Source organism: Leptidea sinapis, chromosome 1 (assembly GCF_905404315.1).
Source record: "Leptidea sinapis chromosome 1, ilLepSina1.1, whole genome shotgun sequence".
Lineage (NCBI taxonomy): Eukaryota > Metazoa > Arthropoda > Insecta > Lepidoptera > Pieridae > Leptidea > Leptidea sinapis.
Window position 1 is genome coordinate 33,668,699 of NC_066265.1, and position 15,811 is coordinate 33,684,509.

Sequence of the window (15,811 nt, forward strand, 5' to 3'; positions counted from 1 at the left end):
AGTGTTGTGCTCATAGTGTATGGACACATCTATAACTGAGTGGACTGCAGTTTTGGAAGACCACTGCCACATCAAGTTTTGCTTTTGTTTCTTTTGTATTAAGTTAAGTAAGTTAAGTATTAGATTAAGCATATATTTTGTTCTCTTTAACTTTTTTGTGTGAATATGTCAGTTTTTCTTCCGAAATAAATTCATTTCCATTTCATTTCATTTCATTTCAAAACGGCAATTTCATAGGTCCTATATATTAAGCCTAAAAATAAAAAGACTTTTTCGTGTTAGTAGGATTTGCAAAGTGAGTAAATCAGAGAAAATGCGTGGGGTGATTTTAAGATATCTTCAAAATGACTCTACTTTTACCAATATTTGTGAATAGAACATTTATAATAGTCACATCAAGCACCCCATGCTTTATTACAATAAAATATATTTTAATTGTTACTTAATCACACTATTCGTAGTTTATGTTGAGTAAATATTATTTTCGACTTTTTAGTATGGTTTTCTTTAAAAGCGTGTGTTTTCTACTTATTATTTTTACAAAAACATACAATATTATGTTATTAATCACACTATTCTTAATTTATACTTATTGGAAATATTTCTTCTTCTCAGTTTAGTTATATTTTATCATCTTATTTATTTTTAATTTAAATCCATCAGAGCAACTTACCACCCGAGAGAAGTAATGTAACTGACACTGTCATATGAAAACATTTTGCATTCTCCAGCCAAAAGAAGAACAGTCTCGGCCATAATTTTGATAAGGGTTTGTGTAACATTTGATTAATTTTTTTACAGAAAGGCAGCAAAATTAGCGCACAACACAAGTTCAAGACCGCCGCAGTAGCACGAGATACGCAGAAACTGATCTGAAAAAGAACATGTAATGTAATTCAAGTAACTCTGTGCAATTGATGCTTTATTTGATAATTTTGCAAAACATGTTTCAACCAAAACTTGTAAAGTGTACACGCCTACAGAAATTTTAATGTCCGTGATTCATAGGACCATACGCAATCCAGTCCTTAGTCTGAGTATTGTTTATCTGACTAAAGTTGAGTTTCATTTGCAAGACGGTTGGGCAATTACTTTCATTCTGCATTTAGATTTTTTTGAAAGTAGCAGTCTTGCTAAAACAAGATTAGAATTTGGAAGCTCTATAAAGAGAAGCCAAATAACTTAACTCCTTCATTTTCACGGGCTTATATTTATTTCATCGAGTGACTGGTATGCCCGTTCATCTGGTTTTTTTGTATAGAAAAAGATAAGAAAGAGTGCTTAAAACAAAGATAATGCAAAGGTAATGCCAACATATTAAGTTATACTAAAGAGTATACAGGTCCAGCAGCTAGAAATTGACAAAAACACTTTGTTTGATTATTAAAAAAATGCAAGTCTGCATTCACAGATATTAAAAAAAAATCTTTAATGAAAAAACTATTTATTTTTATGGTAATGTTTTTTTTTCGTTAAGTATAGAAATTTACATTTGGTTTTTTTTAACAAGAGAATCTGAATGAGGAAAAGTATCTACTGATACAAACAATTTTGACAGATGTAAATAATAATCTTTAAAATACGGATCTACGAATTATTTGTCAATTCTTCAATAAGAAAGAGAGAACAAACAAGAATGTTTGTCAATAAGTTGCGATTCCGCAAACAACTTTCAGAGATCAGCCTAAGATTTTACTAATATAAAAGCCTGTTTAAATCAAACAACAACAACTTATATAATATCATGTGTAGGTATTTATTTATTTTAGAAGATTAAATGAAGTTTAGGATTCGACGAAGTATTGTTGTTAAACTAGCAAAATATATTGTAAATCACATCTTTTCGCATAGAGCATAGATTAGGACTTTCAGTGATACAAATATCCAACACCGAAGAAAACTATTTAAACTTGAATATGTAGGTACCATAAACAATTAATACTTTTTCTTACCCCAAGCATTCGCCTTACATAAAAATATTTTCGCTCATCCTTGTAATAAATAAATGAATTGTAAAAGTGATATGTTACTATTGAGATCCATGATATCTGAAACAATAAATTACAAATTAAAGAAATAACATTTTGATTGAAATAGGTAGAGTGTCTCTGTGGTGCCTCGTTACGACAGAATAACGACTATTGTGGATAAACGGCTTTTAATGTCTATTTCTTATTTATTTCACAGCTTGCAAAATGTAGACTTATGAGTCTACAACCAAAATTTGAGAAGATTTCTTTAAGATAAATTCCTTCGCTCGTGTCATCACCCTGTTATTTCTTTGTTGCTGCAAGAGAGTACGCAGTATAAGTATCACTGACCATCAGATGACCTATTCAATCATTTGAGCTCCAACTTTCATATAAAAATGGAGAATGTATTGGCTACTTTTAGTTGCATTTCGTATGTTTAGTTTAGTATTACTGAAAACACCACTTTGAATTTAGATAATAGACCAAATCTATGTTTGGGTCAGCATTTGGTTGACTTTACTTATTTATATAGGCTTAACCAAGCCAATGATGTTGTCAATGACACAGGTAAAATCTTAAACTTAGTGTTAACAAATATTGATTGTGAAGTTTCTTAGTCATTTAATCAATTAAGTAGTATTGACCCTTATCATCCCCCGTTGGAAATTTTTCTATCGCTGATAAAAGAAAGTAACCTTGATTATATGCAAAATATTCTAAAACCACACTTTCACAGAGCTGACTACGAATCTATTAACAAATACTTGCAAGACCAGCAATGGGATGATATATTTAAGGAAGCTAAGGATGTAAACACTATGTTGTCGTATTTTTATAATATTTTACAAGAGACTATTCGTAAATTTGTGCCATTTACACTTAAACATAAGAAAAATAAGTTTCCCCCCTGATTTAGTCGTAGTCTCATCAAGTCTCTTAAAGAAAAATATACTATTGTGAAGTTTCTTAGTCATTTAATCAATTAAGTAGTGTTGACCCTTATCATCCCCCGTTGGAAATTTTTCTATCGCTGATGAAAGAAAGTAACCTTGATTATATGCAAAATATTCTAAAACCAAACTTTCACAGAGCTGACTACGAATCTATTAACAAATACTTGCAAGACCAGCAATGGGATGATATATTTAAGGAAGCTAAGGATGTAAACACTATGTTGTCGTATTTTTATAATATTTTACAAGAGACTATTCGTAAATTTGTGCCATTTACACTTAAACATAAGAAAAATAAGTTTCCCCCCTGATTTAGTCGTAGTCTCATCAAGTCTCTTAAAGAAAAATATACTATTCGGTGGCGCTATAAACTATATAAGAATCCTATGGATGCAATAGCTTTGAAAATTGTCAGTGATCGCGTTAGTCATCTTGCAAGGGTGAATTACAATCTCTATACTAATAATATCGAACAAGGTATTGTTAGAAATAGTGACTTATTTTGGTCATTTACTAAACAAAAAAGGGGAAGTTTGAGCTTGTACCCGCTTAATATGACTGACGGAGTTACAGAAACGTCCGAAGGCATCTCGATTTGCAACTTATTTGCAAAACAATTTTCTCTTGCACTTAACTCTAACAAGCAAACTAATACCTCTGTAGTTGAATCTTCCGCATATATAAAATACCTCAGTGATAACAGTATTTCTGTTACAGTTCCTACTATAACTAGTGAAGAAGTACTAAAACTTTAAAAAGGTATTGATCCCAATAAGGGTGCAAGTCCAGATGGAATGGATGGAATGGATGGAATATCTCCACATTTTATCGCATCTTGTGCTTCAGCTCTAGCTGTACCATTATGTTCTGTTTTTAATAAATCACTGGTATCTGGCACTTTTCCGGATAAATGGAAATCAGCTATGGTGGTACCTGTACATTAATCAGGTAGTACTAATCAGATCTGTAACTAACAGACCCATCTCAATTTTGTTCACATTGGCTAAGGTTTTTGAATGGGCTGTTTATCCTTTGATTCAGAACCATATGAAGAATTATCTCTCCTCCGATCAACATGGATTTTCTTGTTCTAGATCTACATGCACGAATCTGGTATCTTTTACTGAATCTATAATCAATGCAATAGATAAAAGTAAGGAAGTAGATGTAATATATACCGATTTAACTAAGGCGTTTGATACTGTCCCACATGATATTCTCTTATGTAAATCACGAGCATATGGATTTACTGGCTCTCTCCTTACTTGGTTGAAATCATATTTATAGGCTCGGTCGTTCTTTGTCGTTGTTAATGGTTTTCAATCTAATGTATGTCAAATTACATCTGGCGTCCCTCAGGGCTCACATTTAGGTCCCATATCGTTTAATATTTTCATTAACGATATATTCAATTGTTTTTTGACATCTTCCGTGTACATATATGCTGATGACTTAAAATTCGCAAAGACTATAGATTCCCTAGTTGATTGTAGGCTTCTTCAGGAGGACTTAGAAAGACTTATGCAATGGTGTGAAATAAACGGTGTAAATTTAAATAAGGAAAAATGTTACCAAGTAAAATTTACTCGAAAATCGAGCAATGTTACATACAAATACCATATAAAAGAACATTATTTAGAGATTTTGGAAGTTATTAAGGATCTTGGTGTGACTTTCGATAAAAAAATGACTTTTCTTCCATTTAGAAAACATAGTAAAACGTGCTTCTAAAATGCTTGGGTTTGTTATACGTAACACAAAAAATTTTAAAAGCTTAAAAATAAAAAAAGCTCCTTTATTTCAGTCTGGTTAGGAGTATCTTGGAGTATGGTTCAGTTGTCTGGCGTCCTCACTATGCTACGCATATCCTAAGACTGGAACGTATTCAGAAGCGATTTCTGTGGCATGTGGCATTTAGGGCCGGTAAAGCCAAGAAAATTTCTTCTTACAAAAAAGGCTGGCCATCTTTAAAATGACCACTTTGGATGAACGTAGAGAACTTATGGATCTTCTGTTTACTCATAAACTATTGAACGGCTTTATCGACTGTCCCAAACTGCTAAATAAATTTGGTCTAAGAGTACCAGTAAGAATTCCACGTAAGCCTATTACTTCACTTTGTCCTGCACTTCGTCGAACGATCCTAGGTACCAATTCCCCAGTCCCACGATTATGTAAAATTTTAAATTCTTATAGCGTAGCTGATATTGATATATTTGCTGATTCCTTAGCCAAATTCCGCCAGACCATTTGCAGCATCATTGGTAATCTTTAATAATGTTATAATTGGAAAATTGATGTAACTGTGTAAAACTTATTTATTAATTAAAAAAAAAAAAAAATTGTAACTTATTATATATAATACCTAAAATTAATTACTTCTGTGCATGCTGTGTTTATTTGTAAGTAATCATTACATTTAGTTCCTAGTTTTTAGTTCTAATTTTCTATATTTGTGTGTATTATTGTAAGTGATTGTAAATAAACCTAATAAATAAATAAATAAAATCTAATCTTAACACCTTGACTTAAAGCACTAAGACTGAGATCTACAGGTAGAGCGTACTTAGACATTGCTCAGAGTTTACTTACGTAAAACAAACCTCAGTGTGATAAAAGGTGAACTTGGCTATTGCATTGGGCAGTCTTAGCTTAAGCTCAGCATAAGTTCAGCTGTCATATTACTATAAAGACGATATCAAAGGTTGTGCTAGGCTTACACTCAGGTAAGTTTTTCGTAGGTAAAGTTTGACTAAAGTCTAAGGCTAACATCTATAGTCCGTACTTAGACTTACGCTTGTGATCGTGTCGATGACGTATTCAATATGCCCGCCAACGCTGTGACACGCTCCTCACTATGCATCAATACCTCTGACCTCTGCTTATTATTTCAGTATTAACTGACATTGTACCGTTACGCTAGACTATTTAATTTTCTAATAATAATATTATGGTTAATGGTTACAAAATAAATTTAGATTTAATAATTAGTTATTTAATAATTTTATAAACTCGTTGCTGTATTGATCTACTTTAAATAACATTATTGAAGTATTGATTGCTATTCCTGTCCTCTCACGCGCGGAATGCGGCGCGTGTTTCAGTAATAAAACACTAAATATACCTAGTCACTAACCCATACATAACCGGCTTATCGGTGAATCGTGTCGAACAATATAGAACGCTATTCATAGTAGACGCGCACGTCTTCTCTATTGAAATGTTTTATCACGTATCGTCCCTATACAAACTGACTAGACAACGCGACTCTGAGCAACTGAACAAAGGCTGGAAACATGCTGACAGCAGACTGAAACATGGGTGTGGGCCTGCATTAATTATATTGGTTGAACGAGCTATTTGAAATAACATTTGCATAGGAGATGACAGCTTCCGTATCCATTGAATAGCTAATAGAACTTGCATTATAAATGAGGTTCAAGGATGTCACGGTCGATTAAAGTTTTAATTTTAACCAGAGTTAACATTATATTCGTTTCCAACCTTCTTAAGCTCATTCCTGTTGCAATCCTTTTTTATTACTATAAATGAATAATATACAGAATTTCTAAGCGAAAAATTATTTTATAAAACACATACTGCAATTTTTTTAATGTTAAAATAATACATTTACTTTATTTATTTGCAGTGTGTAATTAATATACTACACTCAATAAATTTACTTATTATTTTATATTCACTTAATTATTTTGAAACGAATTTAAATTAAAATTATTTGTGAATTAATGTAGCTGTAAATATTGGTTTAGAAGGGTGGCAATAAATTTTTGTCAAATCTTTTAAACAATTTTTTTCTGAAGTGGTGATCAGTGGTGAAATCTCGTACAACTTTACATTCATAAGTGTTATTTATTCATCTTTATGCATGCATTAATGAACTTTTCATATTTTAATTTAAAATAGGATAAGAAATAACTTATTGAAAGTCAACAACTACTACTGTCAAAAATTACCTCAGACCCGATAAGTATGGCCGCAAGGAACTTCGCCGGAAGTGATGATTTATAAAAATATTATTACAATGTAGTATCATACAATAAAATTTATTATTAAGTAGCCTGAAGGCGGTCGCTCCATTCCCAATCTGGGTTTTCAATAAGAAAGTTATTTATGTTATAGTTTTTTAACAATTCTCTTGGATTTCGTAATACATTTGTTTTGAACATTATCTGGGATCTTGTTGTAAAAGCATATACATCACCCCACAAAAGACTTACTAAATCGAATTAGCTGAGTAGTGGGCATTATAAGTTTATGTCTGTTCCTGGTTTTAACATTATGGTTATGACAGTTTCTAGCAAACTCTACATAAGAATATCATGAGTGTATTGGAGAGGCCGCAGAAAGATGTTAATTTCTTTAAATTTTTCTCTCAATGATTATTTAGGACCTAGGAAATAAATAGCGCGAGTACTCCGAATAGTCTCTCCGTTTAACAAAATACACACATCTTTATTTTTTACATTTGGTAAATTTTATATATTTCGTTTTCTTGTGTACATTAGGTTATTAGCGCACTGTATATCGTTTACTTCGTTATACATAACTTTTTTCTTTGCACTTAGAATATCAGTGAATTGTCATCCACAATCAATACTTATAATTAACAATTTTCTATTTTTAAAGTGATATAATCGTCTGGGATTAATTATACAGATACTGGGTTGAGCAGGTTAACTGTAAAGTAGATCCACAACCTAACAACAACCAAGGGTTGATCAACACATACCAAGATTTATGATCTACGCATCACTCGAATGGCTGGCTCAGTTGATAAGAGCGCTCAAAACCCATAAGGTCGCGGGTTCGAGTCGCATCGTTTATAAATTTTGGTTACAAATTTAATTTGTGTAATACTTATCTTATGTTTTTTTTATCTATATCGAGGTAGAGTAGTATCACAGAACAGGTAAAAGACATGTGAGTAGTATTCAGCCTTCCGATGATTGAATCATGAAGCCTATGTCCTAACTGATGTAACTAATTTGTCAGAGATATGATAATATCTGATAATATTCAGGGTAATCTATTATAAGGAAGACGTCTGTCTACATCACAGACCACTCTACATAGATAAGATACACATGACGGACAATGACGACAAACAATACCTTAAAATATAATAAATAAAACAGGAAAATAGTTTATATAATAACTTAAGACTAGTTAGATCAGGCGACTTTGTTAACTGAGATAATTAATAAACATAAAATTTTATTATCGAAAGAGGTATTCCGTGAATCTTGCAAAGTCAATTCGTTGGGTTCTCGTTATAGGTTTAGGTAATTTTTGGAATATTACAATACCAATAAAAGCTAATTTATATCATACGGCGAAAAACGGAGTGGGTACTCATAATATACGAAAGCCGAACAAACCATAAGAGATTTTGAGACTTTAGAGTTTCTCGAAAGATGCTTAAAGCACCTTATTTTAGCTCTGTTCAGATCTATTTAATGTTCGACAAGAAAATGATAATACCAAATAAATTAAATCTGATTCTGATTGAATAATCAGGTCAAAATATTACACTTTTCAATGTCAAAAGTAAAATTTACCATTTTTACCACCACTTGTTATGAGGCAAACGAGCAAGAGGCTCATATGATTGGAAGTGGGGACACAATCGCCCATGAACACCAGAGATCCAGAGGTGTGTTGGCGGCCTTAAGGGAGAAGAAGTAGTAGAAGTAGATTGAAACTCATTGCCACCATTTTCAATCAATATTTTTAGCTTAATCACTCATCAAATTATTATAAAAACAATTTATTCGAAACGATGCCACAAAAACACTTAAACATTATGACTTACATGAGTAAGTTACAAATTCATAATCAAAAAATGTAAATTAATTTAGATAACCACAAGAGTTATTTAATAAAGATATATATTGATTTAATAAAGAAAAAACATAAATAATCGAGATATCCTTCGAGCTACTCCATTTTTTGAATTTTTCAATTTTATTTAGAATGGAAATATTTAGTTTATTTTTCGTGAAAGGAAACACAATTTAAAATTATTTTTTACCTTATTGAACGAATAAAATGAGAACCTCTTCAATATCCTCTATTGATAGAAGCTATAGAAGAACGCCGCCAATGCGGATCATGCTTTACTTTGTGGAGTTCTGTACGAAGCTGGGATTAGAGTCAAACAGCTCTTTGGAACAATCCCAGTGATAAATGAGGTAGAAGTTCCTTTCTACGCAACGCAAAGTCAACCGTTCATAGAGTACACCCTGCATTTCATGTGGTCAAATAGTTCAACACTGCACCAGACTAAAAGACGATACTCCAACTGTGGCCGGACCTACGCTTTGTAGAGTGCTAGAATGTCGGCCGCTCTTAAACTTTTTATTCTATTAGCTTAGCCTTTCAGGGGTCATGGAGTTGGCAATCTTTCGAGATTTCGAGACCCAGTATTCCGATACTAGGCGAAGAGTACGTAGGGTGATACGTCCAAAGACGGCATTGTCTCCTCTTACGATACTCACGACAATAGGACTTACCTATTTCCCTCCACAAAGAGCTTAACGTGCCTAATGAGGTGCCTATTTAAGTATTCGTTTCAAAGACTTTAATACCTACTTTGTAATGAAATATGCATGAATAAAATAAACACACACATGGAATCATACCGATAAGAATTTTGTTGGAAAAACTTAATTTATGCTTGTTATCTTCGAAAAAAGAAATGCCCATAGATAAGAAAGTCTTTATAGCTTTATTTGAGTTAGTTGCTTTTTAGGCATACGGAATTTGCTACAATTCAGGTTTAGCCGTGCAATGTTATTTATATAACAAAAAAAATCAAATAACGAAACTACGTTTTCGCTTATTATTATCATCTTATATCATTGTAAGTGAGGTTTTAAAGTAATATATATTTGTATGAATTAATATAGCGTTGCTTAAATAACAATTAAAAAATCTTTTTAAAGCCAATAATCTGTTATACATTATTTCAACACGGGTAAGCAAAGTGATTACGTGGCATGTTTAAAATCAGCTGCCCATCCATAAACCATAGTTTATAATTATGAGTTATTTTTTTTTTGTTTATACGAGCTAGTCTCTAGATCTATCAGCCAGAATTAATTCTCGTATATTATATCCAAATTCATGATGGCTACAACAACTTTTGGGAAGCCATATTATTTGTAATGAATTACTTCCCTAAAATATTTCTTTTTGTACAATCATTGCCTACTTAGGCGCAAAATAATTTGTGTTAAAGTGTGTCAATATTATTGATGTTATTATTATTATTCTCAATTGATATACTTAAACTAGTTCCCCTTTGTTAAATTTTATGATTCTCTGTCACCAATATAATGAGTGAATGCAACAAAACTGATTCACAATCTTTCGTTGTGTTCAACACCCACGTTGTAATTTAATGAGCTTCTAATAAAGAATACACTGGTTGTATATTCAAATGACTCAAAATTTATCGTTAAGTGTTTCAGCAATGTATATTGACCAGTTAGAGACAATCGCGGCAACATTGAAAGTTGACATCATCGAGTTCTCAGAAGCGTTCGCGAATCATGACGGGTCCCGGGATCTCGAATATAATTTCAGTTCGGATCGGCTAATAAATTATTTTAATTTAATTTTAAAATAAATGGAAAAGAATTCGTCGTATATATTTCAAACTTACAAACATATTATTGAATAAAATAAAAAGAAAATACCATAAAACATATTATTTATTATAGAAATGCAATGTATGAATCTGCAATTAAATTAATTTGCCGAAAAACTCACCAAAAAGAATTGTTGTTTCAGAACTTCCCAACCACTTTGTAACCGTAACATTCTACTAAATTTCAATAATTAAAAACATATCTGTAAATCGCGCTTGATGTCGTAAATTTTTCACGAAGTTGATTTATTTTTAATACATTACTTGCACCTGGTCAACCATGGTAGAGTCGCGATTGCGTAAATGAATTGGAGAATAGCGTAATGACAAGCACCTCACACGACCGCGGGTTACTCTCTGCTGAGTTCGGAGTGTCGTGAGTCGTCCCTCAGGAGTGCAGAGTGGACTCAGTGTCAGTGACTCAATGCGTGAATGAGATAGTAAATCTTGACGGTCATCGTAACATGCGTAATGTACGTATATGAAGTTCTACAGCCGCTTTCAATTTATTAAAGAGTGAAGGCTGAAAGGCGCTGAAAGCTCGACAAGACAGGAGGGATGTCCTTTACTGATAAAATACTATCGATATTGAAGTCGTTGATTTGGATATAACACAGTCGATATTATTGGCCTAATTAAATTTATATATATAATTACGGTGACTATAAAAAAATTATATATTTATATCTATATATGCTTTTCTTATTCATGAAATACAATAAAATAAAATAAAAAACATTTATCAGGTGTATACGTATGTATATGTATGTAATACTAGGCAAACCTGACTTTAAGGCTGCAGTTGTTATTAATGATTCAAGTTAATTTCTACTCCACAGCCGGCTGCAATGGGACATGGACGATAAAAAATTGCGGTGATGAATAAAAGTTTTACTTTCAAATAATTGTTTCATAAAAGTATTAACAAAGTATTGTATGTCCGGTAGTTATACAACGGTATTGAATATTTTGTACGCGAGCCTGACTCACATTTGTTTGAGTTTATTTTATTCACCATATTTTAATAATCGATTTACAAATCATTTAAGTATTTGTCCTATCGCCTTATCTCACTCGTTATATTATTATCATAATAAAATATTTCCACGATATCGATAAATATCGCTCATCTCTACAAGACCTAGTAACAAAACACGACACACTCACTATCCTATTCATCAACGTACATTGAATTTTGTCTTTTGAAATATACATTTATAGAAATTTTTTACAAACCTTTACATCAGTTTGATATAATATCATACTTAATGCTAGTGAATAGTAAGAACATAGGTAGTGTAATGTATGCTAGTAGTGAACACGTGTTAGAATTATCATTCCAAATAAAAATCACTTTATTCATCTCAGTCAAGGAAATGACACAAGTATGAATGTGAAAAGTCGGAAGAGGTAGAGCTTTTAATAAGAAAAAGTGGCAAGAAACTCACTGTCAGTCTTTTAAATGTTGATTCATTTACAGTCTCGCTGTTTTAAATTAATTGTAATACAATATCATATGTAGAGTGATGCAACAAAAATACTCCATGACTTACACGAGTAAGACGAACCTTAAGTGTAAATTAATTAATAAAAACACAAGAGAGAGTACTTTTGTAATAACAGTACAGAAAATGGAGGACCAGGTGGTTCATCTCTCATATTGATTGTTTGCTACGCAACAAACTTCTCCACTTACCTTCTATTCTATCCCAAATGGTTAGCCATCGGTTGGTTATCGACGCTTGAATGGAGAAATTGAAAAAGCGCCATTTTTCAGCATATTGAGTTATACGAGTATATACAGTTTGAACCGCCAGATTTTTCTGCGCCGTTTGGTCGTCCTCTACGATGACTTTTGATGTCGCTTCAGCATTGTGGATTTTACAAATTTTCACTTTTTATTGTCTACTAAGCGACAGAATATTTTCTGTTTTATTTTAAAATGTCGTTTTTAACTGAAGATGATTATGATAACTTGTTCACTTAGCCTATTTTGTCTGTAAGTAACAAAACATTTTTTACCGGATGGTATATTTTTTCAAGCCAAAAATATTTTTTTGTCATCTTTTAAGTCAACTGAATAAATTTATGCTATTTATGGCGCTTAAATAAATATGCCGGATTCCATCAGGAGTACTCCACTATTTAAAACGCTAATAATGTTACAAATTGTTTTCCTGAATCAGACATAGAAGATTACGAGTCTAAGAAGGTTCAGCCAGATGTCAAACAATGATTAGGTAGTAGTGGGTGATACTTAGTTTAAGCTTTTATTTTTGTTACGGCAACCTTAGTGAGACCAGTTATTGCGACTAGTCTTTTTTCTATATTATTAGTATTATGATTATCTGCGGTGCTAATGTTTGTGTATTTTATTACTGTTGTGAGTCGACAGAATTACTAGATGTGATGCTGTAAGCACACATATTAATGATTGTGATAAATATATAAATAAATTAATCATCTTACTACCTATATCTTTTGAAACTTCTTTTATTATCAGAAAATAGTTTAGTATTATTAATATTGAATATACAAGGTCACTAAAACTTAAATAACATTATTTATTGTACTTTTCTTGTTACTTCATACACCAATAATTATCTTTTTTTAGATACTGAGTTAAATTTAAATGAAAAAAAAAGTTAAATGTGTTAAGAAACATAAAAAAGGCATAAAAAGGCATTTATTTTCTCAAAATTGATTCCTTTAGAATTCTTTTTGATGTCATTTCTTATACTACTAGATACTACTACCGCTTCGGAAACAAATGGCGCTCTGAGAGAGAAGAAGCGGCGCAAGAAACTCTCCCAGCATTCTTTTTTTATGCGCTCTTTTCAATAAAAATATACAATATTGTACAGTCGCTATAAAATAATCACAATCTAGTCCCAGGCTGTCCGATCATTTAGATATTCAGCAGTGGAGTAATAGGATTTACGACAGAGCCATTTTTTTATAAAACATTTAAATTTATTTATAGATAATGCCTGAACAGTGGCTGGGACTTTATTGTAGAAGTGTATACATTTACCCTTAAAGCTATTATGTATCTTATGAAGCCTACTAGATTTAGTTACAAGCAATCCCTTATTTCTAGTGTTATAATAATGAAAATCACTATTAAGAGCAAAAAGGTGACGATTTTTGTGAACATATATTAAATTTTCATAAATGTACTGACAATAAACAGTCATAATATTTATTTCTTTAAATTTTTCTTTGAGAGACTGTCTATAACCAAGCTGATATATAGCACGAACAGCTCTCTTTTTCAGTGCAAACACTATATCAATGTCAGCAGCATGACCCCATAGTAATATACCGTACGTCATGATGCTGTGAAAATAACTAAAGTACACTAATCTAGCGGTCGCGACATTCGTGTACTCTCTAATCTTTCTAACTGCATATGCCGCAGAGCTGAGTCTATCTGCTAGATGGGTAATATGTGGACCCCACTGAAGCTTTTTATCTAACGTGATACCCAAGAAGACCGTAGTGTCCACAAGTTCCAATCTCTGGTCATTTATAAGTACGTTGGTTTGTACCTCCGCTGTGTTTGGTGTAATGAACCGTAATTAATAAAGCTTCAGCAGTTTTGTCTTAATTTACTAACAGTTATGAGTTTGATTAGATAGTTTGATTAAATTTAAATTCGACACATTTTTACTGTTTGGGATTAAGCCTAGTCGGTTAGTAAAATTTTACCCGTTTTTATTTTAGGTAAAAATTTAGACTCTTGATTTCGGAATTAATAATATTTTTTAATGAAGTTACATGCCACAATGTGGACATTTAAAGATGGTGTCCACATCTGTAAGAAATGCGTCCTCAGGGTGATTACAACATGGACATAATTTATTTCTGAAAATCCGAACTCTAATCTGTTCTTTAAAGTCAATTTCTTCTTTCAAACGTCTTTATTATAATCTTAGCCTTTTTCATAAAACAGGTAAAATCCAAAAGAATGTAGAGCACTGCAGACAAATTTTAAGGCTATGTATTTAATATTGCTGAAATTCTGGAAAATTTTTTTATACTTAACTGAATATGTATACGACATCTCGGCCCAGTGTCACAACTAACAATCTTCGAAGCTCAGATTTAATAAGAGTGATTGCGTATTTTTAACCGACTTCCAAAATGGAGGAGGTTCTCAATTCGACTACATTTTTTTATGTTTGTTACCTCAGAGCTTTCGACTGGATGAACCGATTTTGATTATTCTGTTTTATTTGAGAGCTGATGTGGTGTGGTCCTATGTGGTTCCACTTAAATTTGGTCCAGTTTTGATGATAGGATCCATAACAAAACCTTATAAGCCTAAAATTTCCATTAAGCATGTGCGGCAGATTTGGACGACCAACTCAACATCACGCCAAGTGATTTCGATGATACTTTTTTATTCATAAGGATGTACTTTAAGGGTAGATTGATGAGAACTTAGTTAGGTTCTGATTATGGGATTATTTATGACAAAGCAACGGAAAACTAAATTCTGAGCAAATTAACGACACTCGGCCTAATCTTGTTCATGCCATCCGGATATTTGAGCCACCTACGTTACGATCAATGAATCTGTAATCAAATAACAATGTGCTTACGTTCTGTTAGACGGAATATTAAAAACAAACTTTTAGAAAAGAAATTTATTTAGAACTGGAAATATTTGAAATGTATGTTGCTGTATTGTTACTTGTTGCAAGCGTTTTATTATTTGTTGCGCTGTTCGCAAGTGAAAAATTTGAATTTTTTTTCTCTTTTGAAATTGTCCTCGAGTTAGATTTCCTCTGTTGAGGTAGGCGTTACTCCCTGACTTCGTTTGTTTCATTTAAACGGTGCTGTCTCATATGAGCAGCACGTTTAGTAGGTCTACACATATTCAGACAAATTAGTTAGTGTACTTCAGATTCACTAACGAAAATTGAACAAAAAAAACAATTGACTACAAACAAACTTTTCCAAAACAATACAATATGAACTAAAAAGGAAAAAGTTATCGTGATTTCTTTTACAACTTAATAATCAATATAATGTAGTTACAATTCTCCTTGTATTTTGAAAATTTGCAAAAATATTGAGGGGTTGCGTGGGATTTTTTATAACAAAGTAAAAATTGTTATTCGATTAATATTTTTTAAAAGAATAATACTATGTGTTGTATAATCAATAACTACAGAAGAGATTGAATTAAAATTTTACATGAATAT

General features: G+C 31.9%; 1 protein-coding gene across 2 annotated transcripts in view; it reads right to left on the reverse strand.

Annotated features, from left to right (window-relative positions):
- Nucleotides 1–11,013, reverse strand: part of LOC126966228 (NADPH oxidase 4-like) — a 37,520-nt gene extending 26,507 nt beyond the window's left edge. For both annotated transcript variants that reach the window (XM_050810183.1, XM_050810192.1), the window contains exons 1-3: nucleotides 10,721–11,013; nucleotides 1,953–2,048; nucleotides 674–872 (exon numbers count right to left, since the gene is read on the reverse strand). In XM_050810183.1, the coding sequence (XP_050666140.1) occupies nucleotides 674–872; nucleotides 1,953–2,048; nucleotides 10,721–10,771 (346 nt within the window). In that variant the 5' untranslated portion in view covers nucleotides 10,772–11,013. The remainder of the gene's footprint in view (nucleotides 1–673; nucleotides 873–1,952; nucleotides 2,049–10,720) is intronic.
- Between the last annotated feature and the right edge of the window lie 4,798 nt (nucleotides 11,014–15,811).